Raw genomic sequence first — 26737 nt, 5'->3', positions numbered from 1 at the left:
GCCGTGTTCTCGTCTCGCAGAAAAGTTCGAAGACAAGGTGGTGGATACGATTGCCCTATTCGGGCCTGCCTGATGAGGAGCGACACGATTGCCGCCGACATTTGATAGATAGACAACGCAAGTCTTCATCAGCTTGGAGCATCGCATGTTGCGTATCTGCCAGTACCGACAGGGGAGCTAACTTATCAGACCATATTCCAGCATCGCTTTTCGCAACATCGCAAGGTTCCGAAGGCGCACCGACAGATCTCGGAAGACGACCCTACCAATCGCATCGCAGACAGCGACCAGTCAGTCAGTCGATTATATATCATGCGGGCGCCTGCCAAACGCATGCGGGGGATATATGGCCGGTAGAATAAGGACATACATGAGATCATAAGACTTGAGGTCGGTGTTCTGCGACAAGTGCCCAAAAGGGTTGGGGGACGCGAAGTTCGCGCTTGCCACCCCTTTTGCCCAGCCTGCCCCGCGCCTTCCAGCCACAGTGCCCCGGCCCATCTCGTGGCCTGCACTAGAACACACTCTGCATACAAACTTTGACCAACAACTGGACCGCTTACTCTGCGTTAGGCCTCACGCTCCACATCCCACCCGTTCACTGTCGTCGCTGTCACTGCCTGCGATGCTGCCTTGCGCAGAGAGCGACAGCCTTGTTGTGTGTTGCGGAGCTTGCAGCAGCTGCACAATCGCCATGGGATGACAAGCTTTCATTCGCACGACCATTGGCATGCGCGAGAGATGCTATTGGAGCCAGATGGACGTTATGTTCAGCCGCAGGCAGCCGTAAGCAGCCAATACTGCAGATCTGACGATACGGCCCCCAAACCGACAAGACACATTATAGTCGACGTGCCAGTGCAGACCGACCTTCAACACATGTTCATCTCCTCCCATCTCCCTTTCTGTGCTCGCATTCGCTTTCAAAGAGGTCTCCGCTGTCGTCCCTTGATTAAACAATTATAATTGCTTTCGAGCAAAACAGTTCAGCCACAGCGTTACAGATGCCCGGGCCCCGCAGAGAAAAAGCAACCATGATCTCTGAGAGAAGCGAGGATACACAAACCGGCGCACCTCAGGAGGTCATCAACGAATTCTGGGACAATCTCATTACGAAGCGACCCGAGAAGGTGACCAAGATATTTCCACCGAGTTTGTACGCGCATCTACTGCCTACGCAGCGTAAAGAGGGGACCGTCACAGGGAAGAATGCAGCTGAATCGTATGAAGCGGCCGCTACGCAATGTCGCGCTCGCGTTGCCCGCGTCGTCAAAGAATGCCATCGTACAAATGAGAAGTTTACCGATGCCGACTTTGACATTGAAGATCTGTCAGACAAAAATTGCCAATGGGGTTTGATGAGCTGGTTCAAAGAGGAGCCAGCAAAATCAACAAATCCACAAGTCAGCCCTATGCGGCTGGGTAACGCTCTCTCCACGCTGGTTCAAAGTGGGGTAGTCATGTCTGATGGCGCGGTGTTCGATTTCACAGCTACGGCCAAGCTCCTGACCAACAGGCCGAAGAGCAGTAAAGACGGCCCCAATTCTGTGCATCGCGTTGATTGGATCTTCGAAAACCCGCAATTCGAACTCGACGGCTTCTCCAGCTCTGATCTCAGACAAGGCTCGAATGGCGATTGCTGGTTCATTGCTGCTGTGGCGACTATCTGCAGCAATCCTGTTCTAATGAACAAGATCTGTGTTGCTAGAGACGAGGAGTGTGGAGTCTATGGGTTCGTCTTCTACAGAGATGGCGAGTGGATCTGGACAGTCATTGACGACAACCTGTACCTCGAATGCAGCGATTTTGACACCGCTTTTGGGGACCAGTATGACCCAGCGAACACCAAGGAGAAGAAGTACAAGAAGAACAACCAGACTGGATCCGAAGCGCTGTATTTCGCATCTTGCGTTGATGAGAATGAAACATGGCTACCGCTGTTGGAGAAGGCTTACGCCAAAGGTATGCCCGATTTCCGCCAGCCGCGGTCGTTTGGAGTATGTTTGAGATTACTAACGAGCTTGCAGTGCACGGAGACTACGATGCCATTGCCGGCGGCTGCAGCGGCGAAGCGGTGGAAGACCTGACAGGGGGCGTTACAACGAAGATTCTTACCGATCGCGTCCTGAGTAAGAAACGACTATGGGCAGAGTTACTGCAAGCCGGCAAAGAGTTTCTATTCTCAGCCTCCTCGCCTGGCATGGATGGAGATGACTCGGACGCTCGAAGGGGGCTTGCCCTGAGCCACGCTTATTCGATATTGAAGGCAGTTGATGCTGAGGGTGAGGACGGTACCAAATACCAACTTGTGTTGATACGTAACCCTTGGGGCAAACGAGTCCATGCCGGCATGGGCGAGTGGACTGGACCCTGGTCCGACGGGTCTCGGGAATGGACGGCATACTGGATGGACAAGTTAGGCCACAAATTTGGAGATGACGGCCTGTTCTGGATGTCGTATGAAGATCTGCTCAAGAGGTTCGATCTTCTTGACCGCACGCGGCTCTTCAACGAGGAATGGACTGTAGTGCAGCGTTGGACGAGCGTACCGGTCGCATGGGTTACTGGCTATGTGAACACAAAGTTCTCGGTGGAAATCAAGAAATCTGGGCCGACCGTCTTTGTCCTATGTCAGGTAAGTCGCAAGGTATTATTCGTCGTCAACATACTGACTCTTCATAGCTGGATGAGCGCTACTTTAAGGGTCTAGAAGGCAAATATGACTTCGACTTGCACTTCATATTGCAAGAGCAGGGTTCTGCAGCAGGCGACTACATCATACGCGCTCGAGGTGCTTGGTTTGGCAACCGTAGTATCTCCGCCGAAGTTGACCTTGAAGCCGGAGTATACGAGGTCTTGCCAAAGATCGAAGCGTCAAGAAACAAAGAGGCTCCAGATGTTCCGGAGGTCGTCACCAAGCTGGCAGAACGTAACCCGCAAAAGCTCAGGCAGATTGGTCTCAACTACGATATTGCAAATGCCAAAGGCATCTTCGAACTATCTGAGGAAGAGCAGAAGAAGAAGGAACAGAGAAAGAAAGAGGCGAAAGAGAAGAAGATGAAGAAGAAAGAGGCAAAAGAGAAAGAGAAGGCTGAATTCGAAGCGTGGAGAAAGGAAAAGGCGGAGTTTGAAACGTGGCAGAAGGAAAAGAAAGCCGAGTATGAGGCCTGGAAGAAAGAGAAGAACGACCACGAGATAAAAGAGACTCCTGAAAAGGCGGGCAAGTCGGAGGCAGTACCACTAGACAACGGTTCGCAGCCGGAGCAAACCACTGCGACGGATGCGCCTGAGGATGCTAGCCACGGTACCGAGCAACTCACCTCATCCGACACAGACGACAAGCCAAACGCCCCGGCCAACCTCACAATCCAACTAAAGGACTCCTCAGACAAGACAGAGCCCGCTACAGAACCCGCACTCGAACCACACGACCCCAGCAACAACAGCGGCGGAGACCACACACCCACCTCCGAAACCTTCCCCAACGAGCCCTACTTCAGTCCATCCCAATCCCCCCGACCTTACAGCCCCAACCAACAATTCCCGCCCCCACAACGCTTCCACTCCCAACCCCCGCCAGACTTCCGCAGATATCCTCATCCCCGTGGGAACCATGTTTACGGCGGAGCTCCACCTCCACAAGACGTTCCTCAGGCGCAACAGCCTAAGCCGTGGAATGCGGTCTGTGTGTTGGGTTTGAGAGTGTACAGTCAGGATCCTGAAGTGAGTATCAAGTTGGTGAAGCCGAAGGATGATGAGGAATGTGCGATATTGGATGTTGACGGGGAGACGGCGGCGGGGGCGACGATGTGACTGCGCGCCGCGTAAGACGTCTGTGTGCGAGTACGACAAAGCACGACAATCTCAGCAAGGCGTTTCGACAATTTTGCATAAGTTAATGATGCCGTTATTCATGTCTTCATTGCTATTGATATGCAGCTCGCCGGTTCATCATGCTATGTATCGCCCCCATCAAAACGTCCCCTCATCGTCGACTGGTACCCTACTCAGCCAACTTAGCACCGTTCAGAATAACCGCAGCTCTAATCGTCGCGCCATTTCCAACATCAAAAGTGTCATGCACAGCCATACCCTCCGCACCCATCACATCCTGGAAGCCCACCTGCGCACTTCCAAACTCGACGTCCTTGTTCAGCAACGCGATCTTGAAAGCGCCAGGGTTCGCAAGCATAGCTGCAGTGAGCGGAATACGGAACGCCTGGTCGAAAGAAGGGTTGAAGATGTCAGTGCCGGGAGTGTACGTCTTGACTGCGGTCTGGAACGTCTTGTCGCCCCAGGTGACCTTGACGCTTGGGTTGAGCTCGTCGCGGTTACCCTGGAGGCCACCAGCACTGGCAACGAGGACGGTGGCTAGACCGCAGACTTGGCCTTCAGCCTGGCCTTGAGCGTTAGCCGAAGAGAGGACCTGTGCGTCATTGACGAAGTTGAAGAATTTGGCGTGGATCAGGAGACGCGCTTGAGTAGCATCGCCCTTGTGCGAGAGCTCCAAATCCTGCGAACCGCCCTTGAGGAGAATCTCCTTGACGCTGGTGGAGCCAATACCAATGTCGTCATCACCTGCCAAGTCATCGTCCTGGATGTCTACGGTGATATCCTGCTCGAAGTCTGAGACCAAGAAGTCGTGAGTCTCGTTCCACTCTGGCTCGTGGTTGTTATCCACGACGCTCGTCTTCCACTCTTCTTCCGCGCCTACTTTGACCTTGACGTAGCAATCTGGTACGTCCTCGAGCTTGACCTTGGATAGAAGCTTCCTCATGGTACTCTTCTTCTCGCCCTTCTTGGGAGCACTAATCCCGGTTGCGCGGGCGACTGTGATGCGGATGATACCGTGGTGGGGCTGGTGGCACTTGAAGTAATCAACGTCGTTCATCATCTTGACGAGGAAGCGGTTGGGGAGCACGGCCATGCTATCGATGATGCCGAGGATGGTCTTGCGGACGGTGCTGTCGATAACAGAGAAGTCGGCAATGTTGGCGGCGTCGGTGAAGTCGAGCTTGAGGCTTGGGGTGTTGAGGAAGGCGACTTGTGCTGCGCCGATCTAGGGATCGCTTTAGTATAGGAACTGAGAGTATCCATGACGTTGCGAGGACTTACCAACGGGATGATGTTTACTAGAGGGCATAGCAGTACGCTGATTCGGCCCTTCATGTGGACCTTCTCAACACCCTGTATACCATATTAGCTCAGCTGACTGACTTCCTTCATTGCTTTCAAAACTTACCACTTTAGGCACCATGCTGCCGTCAAGCTCAAAGTCGCACACACCTTCCCAGGTCATGTCCATATCGAGCTTGATGCCGTCATTCTTGGTCTTGTGGACATCGACGTTGGAGAAGCCGATGGGGATGTGACCAAAGTCGATTTTGACAAACTTCAGGTTTTTCAGAGGGCCAGGTAGTGTTGAGGCGAGAATAGGTTCGACGGTGTCTTTGATGATGTTGGAGCCTGCGACGCAGATGTTTGGCCAAAGGTTCTTGACGATGTCGTTGAGGAAGCCTGGTACATGCGCGTTAGCAAGTTTCGTGCCCAAAGTCGGTATCAATGAGTGAACGTGCGTCTATCGCGGCATTGATCATTCATCACATCGTCATTCGGCGGACGAAGGCTTGGAAGTGGCATTTACCAGCTGGTTCAGCACCACCAGAGGCTGTCAACGCTTCCACGAGAGATGCGGGCGCCTGGTTAGCCATGATGTGCAGTGAGACTGTCCGTCTTTGTATTCGGTTTGCTAGTAGCTGTCGAGCTCGTAGGTCTAGTAGCTCGCAGCGGGCAGTGCGTGTTCAAGGGCTAGGGAGTTCGTAAAGTAGAGGAGTTTGGTTGAAGGGCTGTCAACCAGTTTTGAAGCTCGTCAATTGGAACGCTACACCACGTGTCGTTCCTGTTTGTTGCTACCTGATCTTGGAAGCTCCAGGTTGACGTCACTTCTCAAACACGCTATGCGGCAAGTGCAAAGGCTGAACCCCGCAGTGGCAGTGAAAGCCACACGTCGAAGCCACAGACACGTGTCACGCTTCGCGCTCGCGCACCAGCCACTGTCAACTTCATGCATACCTTAGGTCAGCAATTCCCGTTACTTGACTTTGTGAATAGGTCTAGCCATTTCCGGTGCTTTGATTGTTTGCATCTCAAATGCATGTGTAGGGTTGTTCCCATGTTCCAATACGCCACGATTACGCCACACTTTGCTTTTCACCCTCCATGCACGCTCCCCCAGCTGTCACGTCGCAATCGGCGATCGTCGCATCACGCACCTAGTCCCGCAGATACATCGATGGCGCAGTCGCTAATCGCCCAGAAGCAACCGTGAACCCCTGTGAATATCTCATATCGGTTACACCGAGCCGTCTTTTGGTGGCTGCCCATGTGTGAACGACGTGCATGAGAAGCCGAGTTGCTTTTACGGGCCGCTGTCAGATCAGAGATGACAAGGGTCCAGGGTCTTCGGTTTCATGGAGCCGTGCTATATCACGAGAACGCCTGGTATACCGGGTGGCTTGAGCTATATATGGAGGTCGGCATGGGGTGCTGTAGCCGAACTTTCTCAAATCTCGTTACGGTCACTGAGCATCTGTTGCGTATATCCATGTCTGCAGGCTTATTATGCCTGAGACCGCATTTGGATCTTCTACCGAGCTCGATACGCAAGATGAGAGATAAGCGAAGGAAGGCGGGGAAACGGTTCTTGAGCCGAGGACGTGGTGCGATCGATCTCTTGCATGTAAATGAATGAAGCGGCGCAGGAGATTTCGACCATGTGTCATATTGTGGGATTCAGGCGGAATAACTGGAACAGCAAGCTCTTGGTCTTACACGACTCTCTCGCTACGCCGCAATCCTACAAGAAGCCTGGGTCTTGTTCTTTCACAACGGCGGCAGCGGGTTCCCATTCGGCGTGAGCCCGTCACACGCACTCTCCAATTCGCTTGCAGCGATACTCTGCGTGACCTCTCCATCATAACCAAGTAACACACCCTCGCCACTGGACTTGTAGGCTTCCCACCCCAATTTGGGTAGCCCGTTGACTGGATCCTCCGCGAAAGCAAGGTAGTAGTCTTGCGCTTGCTCGCTTACCTCCCTTTCGAAATCGGTACCGTTGCCTCTCGCAATACCGTAAGTACCGAAGTATAGCGGAAGATCAGACGAGTGAAATGCACCCTGCCAGAATCGAGGCGCGATGTTACTGAAGTTGCCAGCGTACAGATAGCGGAAGGTAGTCGTGTTGGCTGCCATGCGATCGTAGGTCGTCTTCACAATTGGGCAGAGGAAGTTTGAAGCAGTTGCAGCATCGGCCTCAGCCTGAGGTGGCCCGTATGTCGCGTTGTATGCGGGGAAGGCGCTACCCTCGTTATCTGTTGTTCCAATGATCGCCGGTTTGAGTGTAAAATTCCCAGCCTGAGCGCGTTCCGTGTAGTTGGAGAAAACCGTGACATTGTCGACGACTGGGACGAATCTCACACCCGGCGAAGTGCCATTGTCAGAGTATTCCTTCAAGAAGCTCTCAATGTCACTCGATTCGATCTTGCGCAGGCAGTCGATTTCGGCATCGGCATCGGTCTCGTCACATCCGAAGTGTTGAGCGACGAAGGTGAAGTTCGTTTGCTGGGTATCAGCGCTCTCGATCGACAGGAAAGACGATCCAGAGTTCATGATCAGGCCCGAGACAATAGGGTCTTCGGGATAAGCGAAGTTGTAGTAATCGACAGAGATGGCGCCTGCAGACTGGCCCCAGAGCGTGATACGATCTGGATCACCACCGAAGTTGGCTATGTTGTCGCGACTGCAAGATGAGTAAGTTTCTGGTCCATGACTTAAAGAAGCTATAGATCCGAGAAGAAGAAATGGGTATAATAAACTGGTCCATGACAAGTTCACGTATGCACACTTACATCCACTCTAGAGCGAGACGCTGATCTAGGAAGGCCAGATTCTGTTCGTCATCGGCAAGGGCTTTGGCATTGGGAAAGCCAAAGATGTTCAAACGGTAGCTGTGGTGTTGGTAAGACATGTGTTGGGTCATATAAATTGAGCGAGACTTACTTGATCCCAACGACAATGTGCTTTCCTGTTCGTTCCACCCATCTGGCTGGGACCTGGTAGGGCACCGTCGGTCCGCCCGTCACGAAACCTCCACCATGAATCCAGACCAGGACGGGTAACGGCTCCGACTCGTCTTTATCGGTCTCACAGGTAGACAAAGGAGCCCAGATGTTAAGATTTAGACATTCCTCTGATTGGTAGTCGCGTGGCGAGATGATGAACTCTGGCGCGTCCGTCAACCAGACATTAGGTGCATCGCCTTCGAATTGGGGGCAAGAAGGCCCTAGGTTGGTTGCTTTGAGCGGCTCGTTCGCTCTGCACTTTGGAGCCGGTGGCAACCAGCGTCGGGCTCCCACAGGCTGTTCGGCAAAGGGTATACCCAAGTACTGTGCTACGTTTGGTGTGATGTCATCTGTAAAGCCTTCAACCGGTCCAGAAGATGTGTCGACATGCAGAGAGCTGACAGCAGTCACTAGTTGAAGTTGACTGAGTCCGAGGAGGAGTGCTGCAGCGAGCGCCATGGTTGATGGATGAGAAGACTGCGGAGGTGGGGATTGGCGTTACCCCATCATGGTTATTTGTACCTTTCCCAGTACCCCAGATTATCACGGATCAACGTCGTCACTAGTCATGTCATAGCTGCATGCACCCCATCGGGGTCTTCAACCGACGAAATTACGAGCAGGTTTTTCACTAGGCTCTTGGATGCTGACATCGCGGTGTATTAACCTGGAATGGATGAACTATAAGACGTACGACACCGAGAGATATTTGCGCTCAGTAAGAATGTATGGAAACGCGCATGCATGGCGTAATGGTTGAGAATCCTTCGTTATGAAGAGGCAGTAGGTACAAACTCGGCCGACAATGATCCGGGGCAGGCGCCGTCCCCACACTTCCCCACTTTGTACATCGGTATCGTCACCGAACCGTCGACAATGTTAAGTACGGCATCATCCAGCAGTGGTAAGAGACCTGAATCCAAGCCTTACTCGAAATCCTACTCCAAATTCGCATTCGTCGTTCAGAGATTAAAATGAAAGTCTTAATCACTGGGGCCGGCGGCTTTGTCGGCCAAATTCTGGCAAAGAAACTCATCGAGACAAACACCGCAGACGCACTCATTTTAGCCGACGTTAACCCGCCTCCCAATCCAACATCGTCGCAGAACGTGCAATGCACGTCGGCAGATCTCACCTCGCTTTCCGCATGCGAAGACCTCATCGCCCAATCACCGGATGCCGTATATATTCTACATGGCATCATGTCGAGTGGTAGCGAAGCGAACCTTGAGCTTGGTCTCAAAGTCAACTTCGAATCTGTACGCCAGCTACTGGATACAATCAGGATCAAGCGACCAGGAATCAAAGTAGTCTTCACGTCTTCCTGCGCAGTTTTCGGACGAAAAGCAGTAGAAAACGTAGCCACAGAGACGGACATTGTGCCTATGCCGGAGTCGAGCTATGGCACACAGAAACTCATGATCGAGTTCCTTCTCAACGACTATTCGCGGCGCGGGCTTATTGACGGACGAGTCGTGCGCCTGCCAACTGTCTTCGTAAGAGCAGGCGCACCAACTGCTGCGGCTTCGTCCTTCGTCTCTGGCATTGTACGCGAGCCGATCCATGGAAAAGAGTCAGAGCTACCAGTCGACCCCAGCATTGGCATATGGCTTACTTCACCGCGCGCGCTGGCGACAAACCTCGTGCATGCCATTAAAGTTCCGGCGGAAAAGTTTGGGCACTTCCGCCAAGTGCTGTTACCCGGTTACACAGCTACGAGCGGAGAAATCTTGGACGCTTTGGAAAAGGTCGCTGGAAAGGAGACGAGAGCTTTGGTGAAAGAGAAGAGAGATGAAACTACGCAGAGGATCGTATTGAGCTGGCCGGCGAAGTACGACACGGCGAGAGCGAGAGATCTAGGGTTTAGTGAAGACGTTGGGCTCGAACAGACCATTCGTGACTTCATTGACGGCGAAAAGCAAAAGTCGTGAACCATAATATTCCTCAACACCTTTGCTTTAGCAAGGGTCAACACACAATTGAAAGCATCGCAAGGAGAGGTCAGAGGTTGTGAAGTCGTGTCATTATGTTCATTTCGTTATACTACTGTCAGGACGTCTTTACACCTGACATCTTACTAACTATATACATTATTCCTTTCCTTTTCCACCTGTTCTAACCGTAGACGGGCGACTTGGTGTAGCCGGGGAACTGCTTGAGCAAGTTCTTGTCGAGCGTCATCAACTCTGGGCAGCCAAGAGGTCCGATCAGGCTTCCGATGGCACTGGTGAGGGCGTTGAGGGGTCCGAGGAGAATGTCGGCCTTGCCTTGGGCTGATGCCTGGTAGACGAAGCAGCCAAGGTTGTTGCCCTCGAGGAGAGAAGCGCCGTTGAAGACACCGCCAGTCAAGTCGGCAACATCAACACCGACGAAAGAGTTGGGAGTACCAGTGTTTCTGAAAGTGTGTTAGTAAGAGTTTTACGCAATGTCAGAGGAGGATGAACGTACCCGCCAATGTCGAGGAACTTGGGGTGGAGAAGAGCAGCGTTGACAGCATCCGCAAGGAAGTAGGTGGTCTCGTAAGGGTACTCAAGAGCACGACGGTACCAGTTCTCTGGGATCTTCTCTCCGCCCTGGACAGCCCTGTAGTTACCGTTGTTTCCCTCAATACCGAACCACGACTTGAGGACGTCGTATGGGAGGATACCAGTGGGGTCTTGAGCAGTGTGGTTGGCCATGAAGCGGAAGATGAAGGTGTACGCAGCAGGTTGCACCAACACACCGGAGAATGGTCCGTTGAAGAAGTAGGGGTTAGTCTGCTTCTGCACATCGAAGCGGTGGCTTCGGAACTCAGTCAAGCTATCCAAGGTGACGACACCACCGGGTGAGTAGTCAATCAGCTCTTGGAACTGGCTAGCGACAGTCTTGTAGTTGTTGCCAGCCTGGTAAAGGTCGGGCCTTGTTGGCGAAGCATCGGCTTCGTACTTGTTGTGGGAGCCGCTCAGCCCATTGCCCAGGGTACCTGTGACGCCTGCTTGCGCGATGGATGGCGTGCCACCCATGGACCAGCTAAGAAGGTCACCGTCGAGGGCGCCACCAAGAACTGAGAGGAAGGTCGACAGGACGGGGCCCATGCCCACCACCTTTTGGGTGGCTTCGATGTATTGTGCAACAGTGGCGTATCCATTGTGGGGTAGGTAGTTCTTTAACGTGTTAGTATCGTCAACTAAGTAGGACACAGTGGAGGACTTACGTGGTTGGCGAAAGCGTTAAGACCAGGGCAAGGTCCTCGGAGGTCATCCGCTCCTGGAGCAACGTACTCGTGGCCGCTACCCTTGGAGATGTTGATGTACTGGGCCTTCGCGTCGAATTTAGGCACTGGCTCAAAGATGGCTGTTGCAGCACCTGCACCACCTTGACGGCCTTGCAGCTTCACCAGTCTCGCGGCCTCCTCGGCGCGCTTCAGGAGCTCGGGATCATGACCAGCAGCGTCCAAGATGGCAGTTGGCCAAGCGCTGGCAAGGGGCGCCGCGGCGATCAAAGCTAATTGAAGAGAAGAGAAGTGCATGTTTGTGATTGATGAGAAGACTTGATGCTGGCAATGAAATATCGACCAGATGGGTCGGGCATGCTATATACCAATCTGCAGGTACGTACCCAACATCGCCATCACGTTTGCTGTCACCCATAGTCTGCATGACGCGCATCGGCGACGTGAGCATGGCCGCGGTTGACCTGGTCGTTCAACAAAGACCCCGCTGTCGATCTCTTGGTCGATAGTACACAACGGGCGACGGCCATCTCCAAGGACGCTTTGGGCTGCACGGGAGCCTGTGGAGATGACAACCACTCGTCTGTGATTCGTGAACTGCTCTCGATCGGAACCTTAGGCGCCAGACTATTACCTATGGATCCGGGGTAGTGCCCGAGGAAGAAAGGTCAGATGGGGAGAAAGTGGGATTGTGGCCAATATCAAGCAACCGCCACCCGCGCCGAACAGGAGGCACCTGCGAGAGTTATGATACTAGCCGTCCCCAAAGGTCTAAGACCTGGCTGAAGTTGGTATGCACGATGCGGTAGTTGGCGGCACTTACCAGGGGTACCCTCCGGATGTTAGCGTGCCCGAACCAACAGGATCAGAGCCCGTACCCAATTATGGAGAACGGTCAGCTTCCCGTATACCAAAGCATCGTGAGATCTGCACAACGCTACTTCCGATGCAACTTAGACACCCCTGAAGGAAATTTATCAAAAGACGGGCAGTAAAATATTTGGAAAGTTGCCTCGGTCAAAGCGCCTTGGGCCAATGACGGCGATGTTGATGGTAAACTCTCTGCTCTCCTAGGCTGCCAAGATCATACGTCACAGACGCACTTGATCGATCTTGCAGCGTGCCAACTGTATACTAGTTTTCTTGGGTCGCGGATGGAGGCGTTGCTGCGGACGCATGTGGCTGTGAAGTGTAGCACTTTGCACAAAACCGAGGAGATGCCCAGATGTGGAGGCACGCGATGTTACCGGCAGAGATCGGCATGGAGTCCTCCATCCACTGCTCCCATCTCCGCTACCAAGATTTGTTTGCGCAGGGCATTTTCCCCGTACTTTTCTTTTTCGATCTCAAGATCTAGACACACTAGTACCTGTCGTTCACCCTGGCGCTACATACTTAGGTAGAACTTTCGCATTCGCTAGTAGTACTGCAGCCGATATTTTCCGTCAGGAGTGTCACCACGCAAACATGGACGGTACTCATGGGTTGACTGGGACGCACTATGGAAGTAGAGGGTGGTAGTTGTCTCACCGTAGCGTGCGCTTTGATCAAGCACAAGCGCATGGCCAATCACATCCTCAAGCTCAGTTCCTCACAATCGACCATCTGAATAGAGCACCATGCTGCCGGTAAAAATCAATGCTAAGCAGGTTCAAGGTAATAGAGTATCCACTTGAAAGGCGTGCAAAGTTGTGCCTAGGCCTTTCACGATGGATGTATGATTTACGATTAGGTTTGATGGAAGCGTCAAAGTTGTCCTGACAGCGGTGCGACAGTCTAAGATGTCAGGAGCACTTTACATTGATGCTAATGTCATTTTATCATCGCACGTAACATGGCATTCTCCGCAACCAATGTACGTGACGAGGCTCAAGTTTGCATGTGCGGCACTCTCCGGTGACATCAACCATTTAGGACGAGATTTTACACGGGAAGACAAACATAGACGCATGTTCTTCGGATACCGAAGCTGTTATGTATGGATGAGATGTTTATGCCAGCACGATCTATGGACAACTCTTTGCTCCTGTGTATGCTGTCTTGAAGCTCACCAAGGCCGTTACTGCACTCATCAAGGAGCCTGACCGACTTTGCTGCACCGTTGATAAGGCTGTGACTAAGTACAGGTTCCGAACTGCGGCTGGCAACCCCACGACAGTCTACAGTAGTCAAGTTCATCATTGCCACACCACCCATAGCTTGAACAGCATGTCCCGAAAGTACTACCCGTACAAGTCTGGCCATTCCCATCTGCTCCACACCGTCCGCCAGTACTGACATTGGTCGGAACAGGCGCCGCAGAAGAGGTCCGGCTAGTTGTTGGTACTGGTGCTGGTGTGGAAGTAGTAGTCGGCGTGGGCGACGGTCGAGTTGAAGAGCTGGTGGGAGCAGGGGCCGGCGCAGAGGAAGAACCTGGCGGCGGTGCCACGCCACCGCAAGTCCCAAAGCCAAGACGACAACCAGTGCCGCAGAAGTCCACGGAATTACCACAATAGTAGTACTCCGAGCAGCAGCTTCCAAAGGCGGAGCCGGCACACGTGGTCGCGTTTCCGCATTGCCCATTCGTTGACGGGATGAGCGTACCGGATGGGAGTGGTGGGAGAGCAGATGAGCTCGAAGGGGCAGGGACTGAGCTCGTAGGCGGCAGAGGGGTGGGAGTCGGTGTGGGCGTAGGTGTTGTGGTAGGCTCTGGTGCTGCATCACCGCATCTTCCGAAGTCAGGCTGACATCCAACTATGACACCGCAGTGCTAAAAAGACCCCCGTAAGCTTGCGTGAAATCGACATGTTGGGATTGCGCATACCTCGAACTCAGTCCCACAGTAGCCATAACTTGAGCAGCACTGGTTACCACCGCATCTCTGGTTACTGAAATCAGCACCACAGCGTCCCGCCGCTTGTCGAGGGAACAAGTAGTGAAGAGAGCGAGAGTACAGGTTTGGCGTCGTAGTGTTGCGTTTCTCGAGATGTTGCGCAACGGTATCTTCGATGCCTTCTGATACGTCAAGAGGTCCTCGTGGATGCACAACGAGTGTGGTTTTGATCGACGGGTCAGCTGAAGCTGAAACTCCGGAGAGGCTCAAACCTCCTGCCAGGCTGATCAGTCTCCAATGCATGGTAGACTTTCTGGAAAGGTCGATGAGATACCAGGTAAACCAGACATTTCCAGTGAGCAAACCCAGGTATTAATCACACTTCCACATGGCCTCACGGAAGCTAGGGAGAGACAGCCAGGCGACAATGAAAAACATGTTTACTTAATATAACAGATAGGTTTACTGAGTATTTGGCCGCGTGCATGTGAGGCTCCTTCGAGTCTGAGAATGTGCAACAGACCAATGAAAGACAGTGCCAAACTCGTCTTCTAGATTGAAACTGTAAGCTTTGATGGTCGTACAAGTGTTTACAGATATCCACGTTATTGTTAATATGGAGGCCAACCGATGGGTATCTTTGTGGGGCCTGTTGCGATTGCGCATATGTGGGAGACCATCCAAGAGTGTCATTTCTGGAAGGATTGAAAAGTTGTGGGGAATATCGAGGTCAATGTGTGCGTTCCAATTGCTCTCTGGCGTCATAGCTCGGTACGCGGATCCAGCTGTCGTTGCGTCGTCCAATATGATCGTACTCGTAGCCGCAAAGAAGCATGGTGGATGCGCCGTGCAACCAACCGAATGGTGTTGTGGGGCATCTGAAGCATTGCCCGGCACATGCCCACGTGTGTCTCGTAGATTTAAGAGCGTTCGCGTGTTGAAAAGGCTAAATGCAAGATGCCGACAATACCGAAATTTGATAGTAGCGATGACATGGTAATGCCGGACCGTCAAAATTGAAGGTTTTCTGACATCTGGAGAGTAAGTTCGATGCAAGGTACCATCCATGATGGGGTGCGTTACAGGGTAAGTTGGCCTCTTCCGAAAGCATGTATTAGCCGCTGTCATCCGCGCCGCGCGAGGCTCTCTGCTGACCAGCTTTAATGAGGCGCGATGCCTTGGGCATCCATGGCGCACGCACGGCACAGAAAAAACCCCATCGTTCGATCTCAGTCGTAAATCCGATGTTTGGTATGAGGACAATAGAAGGGCTGCAGAGCGGGGAATAGCGACGCGCCCATGACGCGTTGACCTGCAAGGGAGGAAGCAGCCACCCAGCCACCCGAGGATCCACCGTCCAAGTCACAGCACCACCAAAAGATACGCCTAGGTCTTTTTGTAAACATGCTGGGTATTGAAAAACAAAGATGGCTAAATTTACTACGCTCTGAGTCCCTCCATGAGAGCACCTTCCTCTCTCTTCCCCACAGCCTGAAAGACAGCACCCTCACCACCAATATCCAATCCCTTCTCCGCCCTCTCATACGCCTCATCACTCCTATCCAACAGAATCTCCAACTCCTCCTTCCCCAACACCTTTCCGCTTTCCGTAGCCTCAACATCAAACTTCTCTCCATCGCTTCTCCTGAGGAGCTTCTGTAATTCCTCAACCTCTTGCTCCTTCTCATTACCTCGAGTCCCGCCCCGGTCATTCCGCACACCACCCTTTCTAATGACAAGCTTTTCGAGCCGACGCTTTGCTTCTGCAGATTCAAGCAGTTTCTGCTCGACTGTATTGCGTGTTGCGAAGCGGTAGACGATGACGTTGCGGGTTTGACCGATGCGATGGGCGCGGTCCATGGCTTGGAGATCTTGCTGAGGGTTCCAGTCGCTGTCGAAGAGGATCACTGTATCTGCTGCTGCGAGGTTGATGCCTTGGCCGCCGGCGCGGGTGGATAGGATGAAGATGTCCGCAGCCTCCTTTGTAGTAGATGGCTTGTTGAAGGCTAGGATTTGCTCTTGACGGTCTGTTTGTGCGACAGATCCATCGATACGGGCGTAGTTCCAGGACCGTAGGTCGAGGTAGTGACCAAGGAGGTCCAGGGTGGTGGTGAACTGAGAAAAGATCAGGACCTTGTGGCCGCGACGTATCAGCTCGGGGAGAAGTGCATCGAGGAGAAGCATCTTGCCAGAAGTTGACACGATAGTCTCATCGGGTTCTGTCTCCGATGCGAAGGTTTCGGCTCCGTCAGTGTCTGCTCGTATGAAAGGGTTGAAGAAGTTGTATGGCGAGTTACAGCACAGTCGGAGCTGCATGATGGGGTTACCAAGCTTCTTCTGCATGAGCTGACGCTTTGCGATCTCAAAAGTCGCGGCTCGCGTTCTCTCTTCTTCAGCATCAGAGCTCAGGTCTTGTTCTTCATCCTCGGATTCTTCCTTGTCTAAACCATCGAAGTACTCATCATCGCTCACTTCTTCATAGTTCTTCTTGGGCCGGCCTCGACTTCTTGTTGAGGCGACAGATGCGGGCGTACCTGCTCGAGACGTCTTCGCGCTCTTGCTTGGTGTCTCCCTGCTACTCAAAGCCTTACGTTTGAGACCACCGTTGTTACTGCGGATACTCAATGGCGTTCCTGCTCGACTGCTTAGACCAATGCTCAATCGTTCAACAGCCTTTTCTTCAAGATAAGATCGACTAGTGCCATCAAGAATCGCCTGGTACAGCTCACGTTGCATAGAAGTCAACGGGGCGTACAACACATACTCGCGTTTCTTGGGCATTAAGCTTTCGACGTCCGTCTTGACTCGTCGCAGTAAGAATGGCTTCAAGACAGCATGCAGTGACTTGACCAGATACTGCTGTCGCTCTTCCGATAACAGTTGTTCGAAGCTCGATTTATCTTTCAGCCCAGAGAAGTCGAACCAGCTCTCAAATGTGGACAACTTATCGAATACCGTGGGCAGAAGGAAATGCAGCAGCGACCACAGCTCCACAAGATTGTTCTGCAATGGCGTACCGGTGATGAGGAGACGGTTCGCGGACTGGAATTGTTGCAATTCGCGGATCAGCCGGCAGTCAAGGTTCTTGATGCGATGTCCTTCGTCGATGATAATGAACTGCCAGCCAAAACTCGTGAGGTACTTGCGATCGTTCATGCAGATCTCGTAGCTGGTGACCATGATAGGGAAGTCGGCGGTACCGGGGTTCCGTAGTCTCGTCTTGCGTAGTCTTTCACGCTCCTTCTTGTCGCCATGGTATAGCATGACCGGCATGCTGGGTGTCCATTTCTCAAACTCTGCAACCCAATTGCTTGTGGTGCTCAGCGGTGCAGCGATCAAGAAAGGTCCATATGACTTGTTCTCCCATAGATGTGCAAGCATCGCAATCGTCTGGATGGTCTTGCCGAGACCCATCTCGTCTGCTAGAATGCCATTGATGCCGTTATTGTATAGTGACACCATCCACTCAAGGCCCTCGAGTTGATATGATCGCATGGTTCCTCCAGTGACCAGTTTCGGCTGCCGCGCAGATTTAAGGTCTGTCATGCCAATGTCGCCCGTCTTCACGTTGTCCTTGTTGTCCTCTGCTGCTTCTTTCAAGGCCTCTCCCACGTCCTGATTGCCTGCCTTCTTCTCTAAATCTGCCTTGCTGAAGTAGCTCGCTATGTCCGAAGTTTGCTTCTTGGGTCTAGCACGGCCCTTGGTGTCTGCCTTCTTTGGTCTGCCCGCACGTTTCTTTGGCGTCGCATCCTCTTCTTCCTGCTTCACCGTTGTCGCGCCGTTGGCCGTAGATCCGCGTGTAGCTCGTCGCTGTGATGCTGCCGCTGTTGTGTCGGCGATCTTTTCGCGCTTCGATGTCTGGCCGTTCGTCTTCTCGTCTTGCTCGTGCTCCTGTTCTTCTTGCTGCTGCATCTGCGCAAGCATAACCGATGCATACAGCTGCTATACGTTAGCGATTGTTCAAAGCAGCATAGCATGCTGTCCCAGAAATGAACTGACCTTGCTCTTGTTCATCAAGAACTCCAATTGCTGGAACTTCTTGTCGAGTACCTCCCTGCCGCTCTTGATGTCTTCTTGCCTCTCTTTCTCTAGTTGTGCTTCGCGTTTCGCGTCGTCCTTTTCGCGTTGCGTTCGCATGCGCTTCTCCTCCCGCTGCATCGACTGCGGTACACTCTCTGAATCCATGTCGGCTGGTGGTGGCGATGAAGCGGGTGTAGAATGCGATCCAAACATTGCGCTCGTAACAGGGGAAACGGTCATGTCGCGTGCGATGAGAAGGATTACTTCAAAACAAGATCAATGGGAACGATGGTATTGTATCTAGCGCCAGGGGTGGGTGGTGATGACCGCATGCAGTGGAACGCGGTCGCGATGAAGGGGACGCGCTAAGTGGAAAATCGATGACGATGGTCTCGACGCGCGATCACGCCTGAACTTTAATTACTTTGTCCACCCGTCCCGCGACGCGACTACAGTACCGCCAACGCGACATTAGAGCTTCAGGCGATAGAACACTGCGTCCTCTGGGTTCTCGTAATAGCTGTCAATCTCCTCAAACCCGTATCCCTCATACAACTTTCTTGCAGTCTTCATGCTGCGTAATGTATCGAGCAGCATCTCTTCGTAACCTAGCTTCTTCGCATGCGAGAGCGCAATTTCCATCAATGGTTTGCTGAGACGCATTCCCCGCGTTTCTGGCGCGAGAAACAAGCGCTTGAGCTCGCATGTCTTGGTGGGTGGTGATGTCGATTGTGCCAGTAGTGCTGCAGATTCAGCCGTGGTGGGCGTCGCGAAGAAGGGTCGGATGGCTATGCATCCTATGGCTCGCTCGTTCTCTCTGGTGGTGCTGAAGCCGGCGGTACTCTCGTGCCTTTCCCCGTCTCCTGCCGAGGAGACCAGGAGCCAAACAGCCCCTCCCTTTTCAGTTGCGTATTTGGCAGGTAGTTCCGCCAACTCGTGGTCGAAATTTTGAAAGTCTAGGCTGATGGGCAATGACTCCGCGTACGCCCTGAACAGCTGCCCCACCACCTGCTTGTCGGCGGGGAATTCGGCGTCGCGGATTTGTATGTTCGGAAGCTCAGGCATGTCGGTGTCTGTGGGTCCCTGTGCTGCGGAGGGATAATGAGTTTTTGAAGATGCCGTGAGGATCGCAGGTGTAGTAGATGTCCACGGGTACCAAGCTTGATTGCAACACGTCTCCGCTTACTTTAAATACGAACCTGCCTTCGAGATGTTGCTCTTGAAGGGCGCAATTCTAGCCTTACTAGCCCAGGCTTGTTCTCCACTTTCGGAGTTCGGAGTGGGACTCATGTTCTCGAGGGTTCGCTAATGGTGGAGCATCGTGAGCGCTCTAACCTCACCAGCGCTTCAGTCCTGTTCAAACATCTTTGAACTAGGATATATTGTATCTAATTCCTCAAGTCGCCATCAAATCACGTGTTACGGTCTTATGGTGAGCCCACATCACCACACCATTCAGCATCAGCACCATCTAACAATCACCAGGTCTAGTGGTATGATTCTCGCTTAGTAAGTCGCACTGAACACAATTCGTTCCCTTTCCATTCTAACAATTCCTAGGGGTAAACCCAAGCACAGCTTGCGAGAGGCCCCGCGTTCGAGTCGCGGTAAGACCCATCACTTCTTTTTTTGCGTTCGGTATGAACCCAGTATCTCGAACATCTTCTTTTTTTTTTGCGTGGAAAGCGTACAGCGAAGACAGCGTTGTTGCAGCGCACTTGAGAGTGAGCCTTATCTCACCTTAGACTAGGTTAATTGTTACAATGCTCTCTTCTACTAATGACTTTGAGACAAAATGATTGTTTAATCATTTATAGGTTTCCGTATAAACGAAAGACTCATGAATTAGTTATAAAAGAGTTCTTTAAATAGTGTTCTTAATAGTTCTAAAGGGGTTATAGGCTCAAAAAAGTCGCTGTTCTATGGGTGGGAAGGTATTGTCGATGTACTATAGTACTCTAGATATGCGAAATCTCGTGAGCAAGCTGTTGCCTAGCAATGGGCGCATTGAAATAAACTTTTCGCTCCGAGGAAACGATGCATTCAACAACGAAAAACGAAGCTGAGATGTCCGCATTAACAAGATCTCCGCGCAAAGCTTTCACACCTCATTAGCCTCTCGCATGTAGCGCAACACGAGCCCAGCCGCTAGCCGAACAGCTTAACCGGGAATGCCTAGCGTACAACATTCGCGAATTTGCTAGCAAGACTAACGACTCCCAAGAACTCCACCTCTACATGTTGAACACGGAGCTGCTGTTCGAGCAGTTCTGTGCTAAAGGTAAGTCCTGTCCTAGGAGCGTGTACTAAGCAGATCGCTAACTACATTCTAGAGGACAAGAGGACTGCGACATAGCTCTCTAAGGAGCTCGACGAGTTAGGCGAGCTTCTAAATGCTATTGTCTTTAACCTAAGACTACTCCTTAGTTATGAAAGCGCGTTTATAACTTCGTTGAATGCAGGAGATGATCGGGTGATCAGGGAGATGTTGGCGCTGGCGGAAGCTATTCTGGGAGGAAAGCATGGTCCGATCTTAGGGCCCTAAGACACTAGGATAGTGCTGGGAACAGGGGGCGACGTTGGTGTCATTAAACTATTCATCAATGAATGACTTTGAGAACCGTTGCTTCGGGCTCGACTAATAAACTATATCCTGGGACCTGCGTAGCTGAGCACTTCGCGACCTCTCTAACAAGGCACTCTTCTTCCTCATACGTTTTCAAGGCAACCCGCACTATTCGCAAGTTCGTGGTGCAGTGCTTCGTGAGTCTGTATATCTGAGAAGGTGCCTTCCATCTGCTGCTCGCGCCTTCCCCACCATACCTGAGTACCCCTCACACAATGACCATCCGCCCGGCAACACCGGCCGATGAGCCCGCCATGGCATCTCTCCTGGCCAAAGCATTCTTTGATGAATCGCTTTTTGGCCAGACCCTGCATCCTCACCGTAACCAGTACCCAGACGATGTCAAGATATTCTGGTCCGAGTACCTGCGGGAGCACTGGAAGACACCCAGCGAGAGACTTCTTGTTGCAACGACGACGGTAGATGGAGAAGAAGAGATTGCTGGCGCAGCTATCTGGAATAGACAGGGCGATGATGAGGGGAAGCGCAGGGTAGAGAGCGAATGGGTTGATGTCGGTATGTATTTCCAACTTTCCTGTATCAACTGGGATGCTAACGTCTATACAGGACCGGATGCATTCCAGCCTCTCCCCTCAACAACAAATCGGGCTCTTGATCCCACCAAGCGCAACATCTTGGAGGAAACTATGCCCTACTTCAAGCACCACTGGGATGGCGACCGCAGAAACAACTGGTATCTCGACATCCTCGGTGTTCATCCAGACTATGCTGGCAAATCGCTCGGGCGAGGACTGGTCAGCTGGGGGCTTGACCGCGCAAGAGAAGAAGACGTCCATGCAAGTGTCGTCGCTAGCAAAGGGAACGAGCGCTTCTACCTACGCTGTGGATATGATGAGATAATCGGAAACTGCACAGAAGGAGAGGGCAACCCGCTCAAGAATGCCGGAGTTGAAGGTGGAGATATTCTCTTCATGTTTCCGAAGCAGAAGCAGGAACATGCTGCCTCGTAAGGGCGAATCTGCCCAAGCATCAACCGACACTCGTATTTCGCACAACCTGTTCCGACGCGTCCGTCGTCAAGATGGTAGCCGATGCGTCACGACGCGTCGCGGTGCTACCAAGCCGATTCTCGGTCCGACAGGTTCCTACATTACTCGCTAGCGAGACTCCGAACCTTTCCAACCAATCACCAGGCCACCAAGTTGAGCCGAGTAATCTCCCGGTGCTTTTGCGGGGGAGCTTTTGCGCGCTTTCTTACTATCGTCGTCATTTGCGGGTAATCGGGGGACGGAGCAAGAATGGATCTGACTGTAGAAATAAAAATGGTATCGCAGGTTGGCATCGTGCGGAAGTACCTCTGTCATCTCTCGATTTCTTACAACCATGAGGCGCTCATCTCCTGTCTTGGTGTCTCTTGCAGCACTAACAGCAAGCCATATCATTCCTCGTCAAGAATCCATTGATTACAATGCTGCTCCACCGAATCTCTCCACTCTAGCTAATGCGTCGCTTTTCGACACATGGCGACCAAAGGCCCACGTTCTCCCAGCGTTTGGACAGATCGGAGACCCGTGTATGCACTACACCGACCCTGAAACCGGCCTCTTCCACGTGGGATACCTGCATCTGGGTGCATCAGGCGCGACTACAGACGATTTGGTCACATACAACGACCTGAACCCCAACTCCGAGCCGTTCATCCGCGCTGGCGGCATCAACGACCCCGTTGCTGTCTTCGACGGCAGCGTGATTGAGAGGGGAGTCAACGGCACACCAACTTTACTGTACACCAGCGTCAGCTTCTTACCAATCCAATGGACGATCCGGTATACCAAAGGAAGCGAGACACAGTCACTTGCTTTTGCTACGGATGGTGGACGTAACTTCACAAAATCAGAGTTCGGTCCTGTCATCCCTGACCCACCGTTTGCTGTCAACGTCACCGGTTTCCGCGATCCATTTGTGTTCCAGAACTCGCAGGTTGATGGCTTATTGGGCAAGCGCGATGGAACGTGGTATACCGTTATCTCGGGTGGCGTGCACGGAAAGGGACCGAGCCTCTTTTTGTACGCTCAATACGACGACGAAGACAGAGATTTGTTTCAAACCTGGGAGTACTTGGGCGAGTGGTGGCATGAAGCGGCGAATTCGACCTGGACGGATGAGGGTTGGGCTGGACGCTGGGGCTACAACTTTGAAGTCGCCAACTACTTTGCTTTGGACGAGCAGGGTGCTAACCCGGAAGGCGAGATCTTTGTTACAATCGGTGCGGAATGGAGTTACGAGCCTATTGTACCTCAAGTCTCGGACAACAGGGAGATGCTCTGGGTTGCCGGAAAGCAGGAGCTCGTCGACGGTAAACTGAAGTTTGAACCTACGATGGCTGGGCGACTCGATGCCGGACGATCTGCGTACGCTGCTGCTGGTAAAGTCCTTCCTGCGGACTCACAAGCCAGCAAATCAAGCGGCGCTCCGGATCGCTTCATCACGTACCTCTGGCTGACAGGCGACTTCTACGGCACCTTAACCGATGAGTTCCCCACTCCCCAGCAAAACTGGACAGGATCCCTACTCCTTCCCCGTGAACTCAGCGTCGGCCACCTAAACGTCATCGACAACGAGCTCTCCCGCGAGCAAGGTTCGTGGAGAGTAGATTGCGAAAATGACAACGGCACAGTCACGCTCGCGACCCTCCACCAGAAGATTGCCCGGGAACCGTACGCCGCATTCCAAGAGAATGCCACGAACGTCATAACCCAAACTGGCGGATCCATGGCAAACACGACGAAGTTCACCGAAAGCCCAAAGTCAAAGCACTGGATGATGACTGCCTCCATCACCTTCCCCTCTCGCTCTGACGACGTGCGTGCGGGCTTCACCATCCTCTCCGGACCCCAAGAATCCACAAACATCTACTACCAATTCAGCAACGAAAGCATGATCATCGACCGTTCGAACTCTTCCGCCGCGGCACAGACTACAAACGGTATCCCCACGGACAATGAATCGGGCAAGTTCCGCCTGTTTGATGTTGCGGGCGGACATGGAAATGAGACCATGGTTGAGACGCTGGATTTGACGATTGTGGTGGATGGTGGTGTTGTTGAGGTGCATGCGAATGATAGGTTTGCGGTTAGTACTTGGGTGAGGAGTTGGTATGGGGATAGCACGGATGTTAGTTTCTTTGTGGAGGGTGGGGAGGTGAGGTTTGGGGATGTGACGGTTTATGAGGGATTGGTTGATGCGTGGCCGCAGAGGAACTAGAGTGTTGGAATTTTTTTTTTTTAGAGTCTTAAGCTTTCACTCGTTAGAGTATGCTGCTATCGTGTAGAGTGTTGGAATATGGAGCTCCAGTGGGAGATGTATATAGTAAGAGCTGTTGTATGATACTGTACCCTATGTTGTTCAGATCTGTTGACTACAGTAATATTATCAGGTATTCGTTTAGACTGTCGAATGCGTTCATAAGTATCTGACTCAAGTCATCCGTCAGAAGGACGACTGAATGTTTCAGGGGAAATTTAGCTCAAGATCAGGCTCGCTCATGTATTGGGTTTCGGTGCTGGGGGAAACCGTGGGTAGCGGGGAAGATTACGTCAGCGACGTCGAGGATATCCCTCCTTTTGGCTAGCACTGCCGCGGTTGCACGAGAAGGCGCGGTGGCGCGCTCTCACCACGAGCGAAACACAGTCGGCCAGACGCAGCTCGCAATGAAATGTGTTTCTCATAGTCCCAAATCACCTACCTCTCCCATTCCGAATTCGCTCAGACACGTATAAGACATCGCGTATCTGGTTTCGTCCGAGTTCCTTTTCTGCTAAGCGCGTTGCTGCCTGCGCCTGCCTCAACGCGCGATATAAGCTCACAGTACCCTGGCACCTTTCACGCCCAACTGTGTCAGAAGCAATTCTCGTGACGCGCAATCGTCAGAACCTTCTCGTCGCCCTCCATCCACCGACACATCCGCATCCCCATTATCGAAAACCACAACGCAACCCCACCAACGAATCTCGACCCGTCCTACACGATGACCATGGCGACAGTTCGCGAAGAAAGAACCCTGTCCGACACTCCAAATGGACTCTTGCGCAGCCAACACGAGTACTCGTACCGACTCCCGACAGCCCCGCGTATCGTGGTTCCCCCGCCTACCCTCACCACCGATATGCCCGGCCTCTCCCTCGGTGGCGCATCTGGAGGGGATGCTGACATGAGCTTCTTGAATGAGCTGGACCTCGAGGACATCATACAGAAGAACACACTGCTGGAATGGGCCTATGAGCGGCGGAGAGAGGCGCAAATGATCTTGCCCTGGGTCTATCTCGGGCCCATGGTGGCAGCCAGGGACAAGGACTTCCTAGAGCGCGAGGGCATCACCATGGTGCTGGCTATCCGTGCGCAGGCTAAGAGCATGATGGGCGCGACGAATGCGGCTTCCCAGGTCTGCATGGAGGTGGGCAGCATCGAGGCGCCCAGCTTCTACAGCCTCACACCACAGTTCCCGGAAGCAGCGAGGCTCATCAATTCACATGTCGCACGAGTACGACAACATAGCTTGGAGACGACAGGACAAGCCACTCTCGGCAAAGTCCTGGTCTTTTGTGAATCGGGGAATGAGAAGTCGGCTGCAGTCGTTGCAGCCTACCTGATGCAGACGCTCCACGACATTGACTACATCAAGGCTATGCAGGTCTGCCAAGCGCAGCGCTTCTGCGTCAACTTCGACGACGTCTTGAAGAACATCCTGCGCGCTTACTGGGACATCATCGGTGCACGACGCTCTATCGCCACTTCGAACGCTCAAGCGACCCAGCAAAATGGTCTCGGCCACGGTTTCGCCGGATCGTTCTCGCTTCCTGTCCCGTCACTCAAGCACAAGCGTAGCGTCCAAGACATGCAGGACCACGATGAAGACACGGACATGGACAGTGGTATGGACGAGTCGGACGCGCTACGATTTGCAGGGCGTGATGTCACTCCCTTCCAGGATCGCTAGGTGTAGGCTCCTGGCTTCGGCGATTCTATTGATTTGTTTGTTAGGCGTTCCAGTAGCATTATACCCTGCATATCTCAAGGCGTTATATGGCGATGCGTCTGCATCTGAAAGGTTGGTTACGTGTGAGTTAATTCTGGAGCTCTGATGAGATGAGTGGATACGTGGGTTGGTTGCTCCTTCCATTCAGGCTGCCCGTAGTATCTGGTAGCGACACCAACGGGTCCAAATTTTCATCATACACGGCCCTTGCGCCTTCACACCACTTTGCGCTCTGCAACTCATGCCTGTCCTCCTACTTCAGACTGTGTACAGTCACTTCCAAGGTCGTCAATTATGCGTCTGCATCGTGACACCCCGAACAGGTAGCTACCTAGGTAGGTATGGCACCTTCCCTTGGCTCGCCAGTTGAACCAGTGTTAATCATCGGGCAAACAGGTTCATCTGCGACAACCATGGACGCACCAGCAGAGACGAATGTCTTCCATGGTGAAGCATCTCGCTCCGATATCATTTCCCAAAGAAATCATTGACTATTACTGCTCTTCTCCACTCGCAGGTCGAGATGTTAGCGAATCATTACAGCGCCTAGTGGCTGCCTTATCTTTAAGAGTCACTGTGTTCGCACGTGGCTGTGGCTCTTGCAATATTGTTTGACCCTGGCAGTACCGCCCCCATGATGGCCGCTGACTTTCACTTTGTATTGACAGGGCTGCTATTGCACGCTAGACGCGTAGCAGTCACGATGCGGTGTCATAAAGGCCCAAACATGGTGGATGCGGTGAACTCTACGGTCACCACTTACCAATATCCCTCATCTTCTTCGTTCACAACGGGCTAGAACGCATCGATACCCAATCATCGCTCACATCATTCTAAAGTTCACGATATGCCTTATAGCCTCCGAGATCTAGCCAAATTGAAAAAGCCTGCACGCTACAGGTCCACCGCTGACGAAGAGTCCACTGCCCCAGAACCAGCTTCTAGCGACCAA

The 26737-nt window shown here is 52.6% G+C and overlaps 10 protein-coding genes and 1 non-coding gene across 11 annotated transcripts; 6 read left to right on the top strand and 5 right to left on the bottom strand.

The window, feature by feature from the left end:
* Nucleotides 1-1034: 1034 nt before the first annotated feature.
* On the top strand, nt 1035-3813 carry J4E79_009786 (uncharacterized protein; the record flags this gene model as incomplete). The annotated part of the gene is made up of 3 exons (XM_049358627.1): nt 1035-1962; nt 2028-2635; nt 2683-3813. The coding sequence occupies 3 exons, from the start codon at nt 1035-1037 to the stop codon at nt 3811-3813; spliced, it is 2667 nt and encodes an 888-aa protein (XP_049207097.1).
* A 190-nt stretch (nt 3814-4003) lies between these two features.
* On the bottom strand, nt 4004-5711 carry J4E79_009785 (uncharacterized protein; the record flags this gene model as incomplete). The annotated part of the gene is made up of 4 exons (XM_049358626.1): nt 4004-5059; nt 5116-5187; nt 5243-5517; nt 5645-5711. 4 exons carry the CDS (start codon nt 5709-5711, stop codon nt 4004-4006), a joined length of 1470 nt encoding a protein of 489 aa, XP_049207096.1.
* Nucleotides 5712-6882: 1171 nt separating this feature from the next.
* Nucleotides 6883-8579, bottom strand: J4E79_009784 (uncharacterized protein; the record flags this gene model as incomplete). The annotated part of the gene is made up of 3 exons (XM_049358625.1): nt 6883-7798; nt 7908-8006; nt 8059-8579. 3 exons carry the CDS (start codon nt 8577-8579, stop codon nt 6883-6885), a joined length of 1536 nt encoding a protein of 511 aa, XP_049207095.1.
* Nucleotides 8580-9094: 515 nt separating this feature from the next.
* On the top strand, nt 9095-10051 carry J4E79_009783 (uncharacterized protein; the record flags this gene model as incomplete). The annotated part of the gene is made up of 1 exon (XM_049358624.1): nt 9095-10051. The coding sequence occupies one exon, from the start codon at nt 9095-9097 to the stop codon at nt 10049-10051; it is 957 nt and encodes a 318-aa protein (XP_049207094.1).
* Nucleotides 10052-10235: 184 nt separating this feature from the next.
* J4E79_009782 (uncharacterized protein) lies at nt 10236-11628 on the bottom strand (the record flags this gene model as incomplete). The annotated part of the gene is made up of 3 exons (XM_049358623.1): nt 10236-10515; nt 10569-11263; nt 11314-11628. The coding sequence occupies 3 exons, from the start codon at nt 11626-11628 to the stop codon at nt 10236-10238; spliced, it is 1290 nt and encodes a 429-aa protein (XP_049207093.1).
* A 3955-nt stretch (nt 11629-15583) lies between these two features.
* J4E79_009781 (uncharacterized protein) lies at nt 15584-18328 on the bottom strand (the record flags this gene model as incomplete). Its single annotated transcript, XM_049358622.1, has 2 exons — nt 15584-18082; nt 18143-18328. The coding sequence occupies 2 exons, from the start codon at nt 18326-18328 to the stop codon at nt 15584-15586; spliced, it is 2685 nt and encodes an 894-aa protein (XP_049207092.1).
* Nucleotides 18329-18634: 306 nt separating this feature from the next.
* Nucleotides 18635-19228, bottom strand: J4E79_009780 (uncharacterized protein; the record flags this gene model as incomplete). Its single annotated transcript, XM_049358621.1, has 1 exon — nt 18635-19228. The coding sequence occupies one exon, from the start codon at nt 19226-19228 to the stop codon at nt 18635-18637; it is 594 nt and encodes a 197-aa protein (XP_049207091.1).
* Nucleotides 19229-19646: 418 nt separating this feature from the next.
* On the top strand, nt 19647-19773 carry J4E79_009779. Its single transcript has one exon. It is a non-coding gene; the product is annotated as a tRNA-Thr (tRNA).
* A 1231-nt stretch (nt 19774-21004) lies between these two features.
* J4E79_009778 (uncharacterized protein) lies at nt 21005-21760 on the top strand (the record flags this gene model as incomplete). The annotated part of the gene is made up of 2 exons (XM_049358620.1): nt 21005-21305; nt 21357-21760. 2 exons carry the CDS (start codon nt 21005-21007, stop codon nt 21758-21760), a joined length of 705 nt encoding a protein of 234 aa, XP_049207090.1.
* A 373-nt stretch (nt 21761-22133) lies between these two features.
* Nucleotides 22134-24014, top strand: J4E79_009777 (uncharacterized protein; the record flags this gene model as incomplete). Its single annotated transcript, XM_049358619.1, has 1 exon — nt 22134-24014. The coding sequence occupies one exon, from the start codon at nt 22134-22136 to the stop codon at nt 24012-24014; it is 1881 nt and encodes a 626-aa protein (XP_049207089.1).
* A 769-nt stretch (nt 24015-24783) lies between these two features.
* On the top strand, nt 24784-25746 carry J4E79_009776 (uncharacterized protein; the record flags this gene model as incomplete). Its single annotated transcript, XM_049358618.1, has 1 exon — nt 24784-25746. One exon carries the CDS (start codon nt 24784-24786, stop codon nt 25744-25746), a length of 963 nt encoding a protein of 320 aa, XP_049207088.1.
* Between the last annotated feature and the right edge of the window lie 991 nt (nt 25747-26737).

The sequence above is a fragment of the Alternaria viburni genome, assembly GCF_023758015.1.
Source record: "Alternaria viburni strain BMP 2772 chromosome Unknown scaffold_26, whole genome shotgun sequence".
NCBI lineage: Eukaryota > Fungi > Ascomycota > Dothideomycetes > Pleosporales > Pleosporaceae > Alternaria > Alternaria viburni.
The sequence above is the reverse complement of the archived record's forward strand: the minus strand, read 5'-3'. Positions and strand labels throughout refer to the sequence as shown.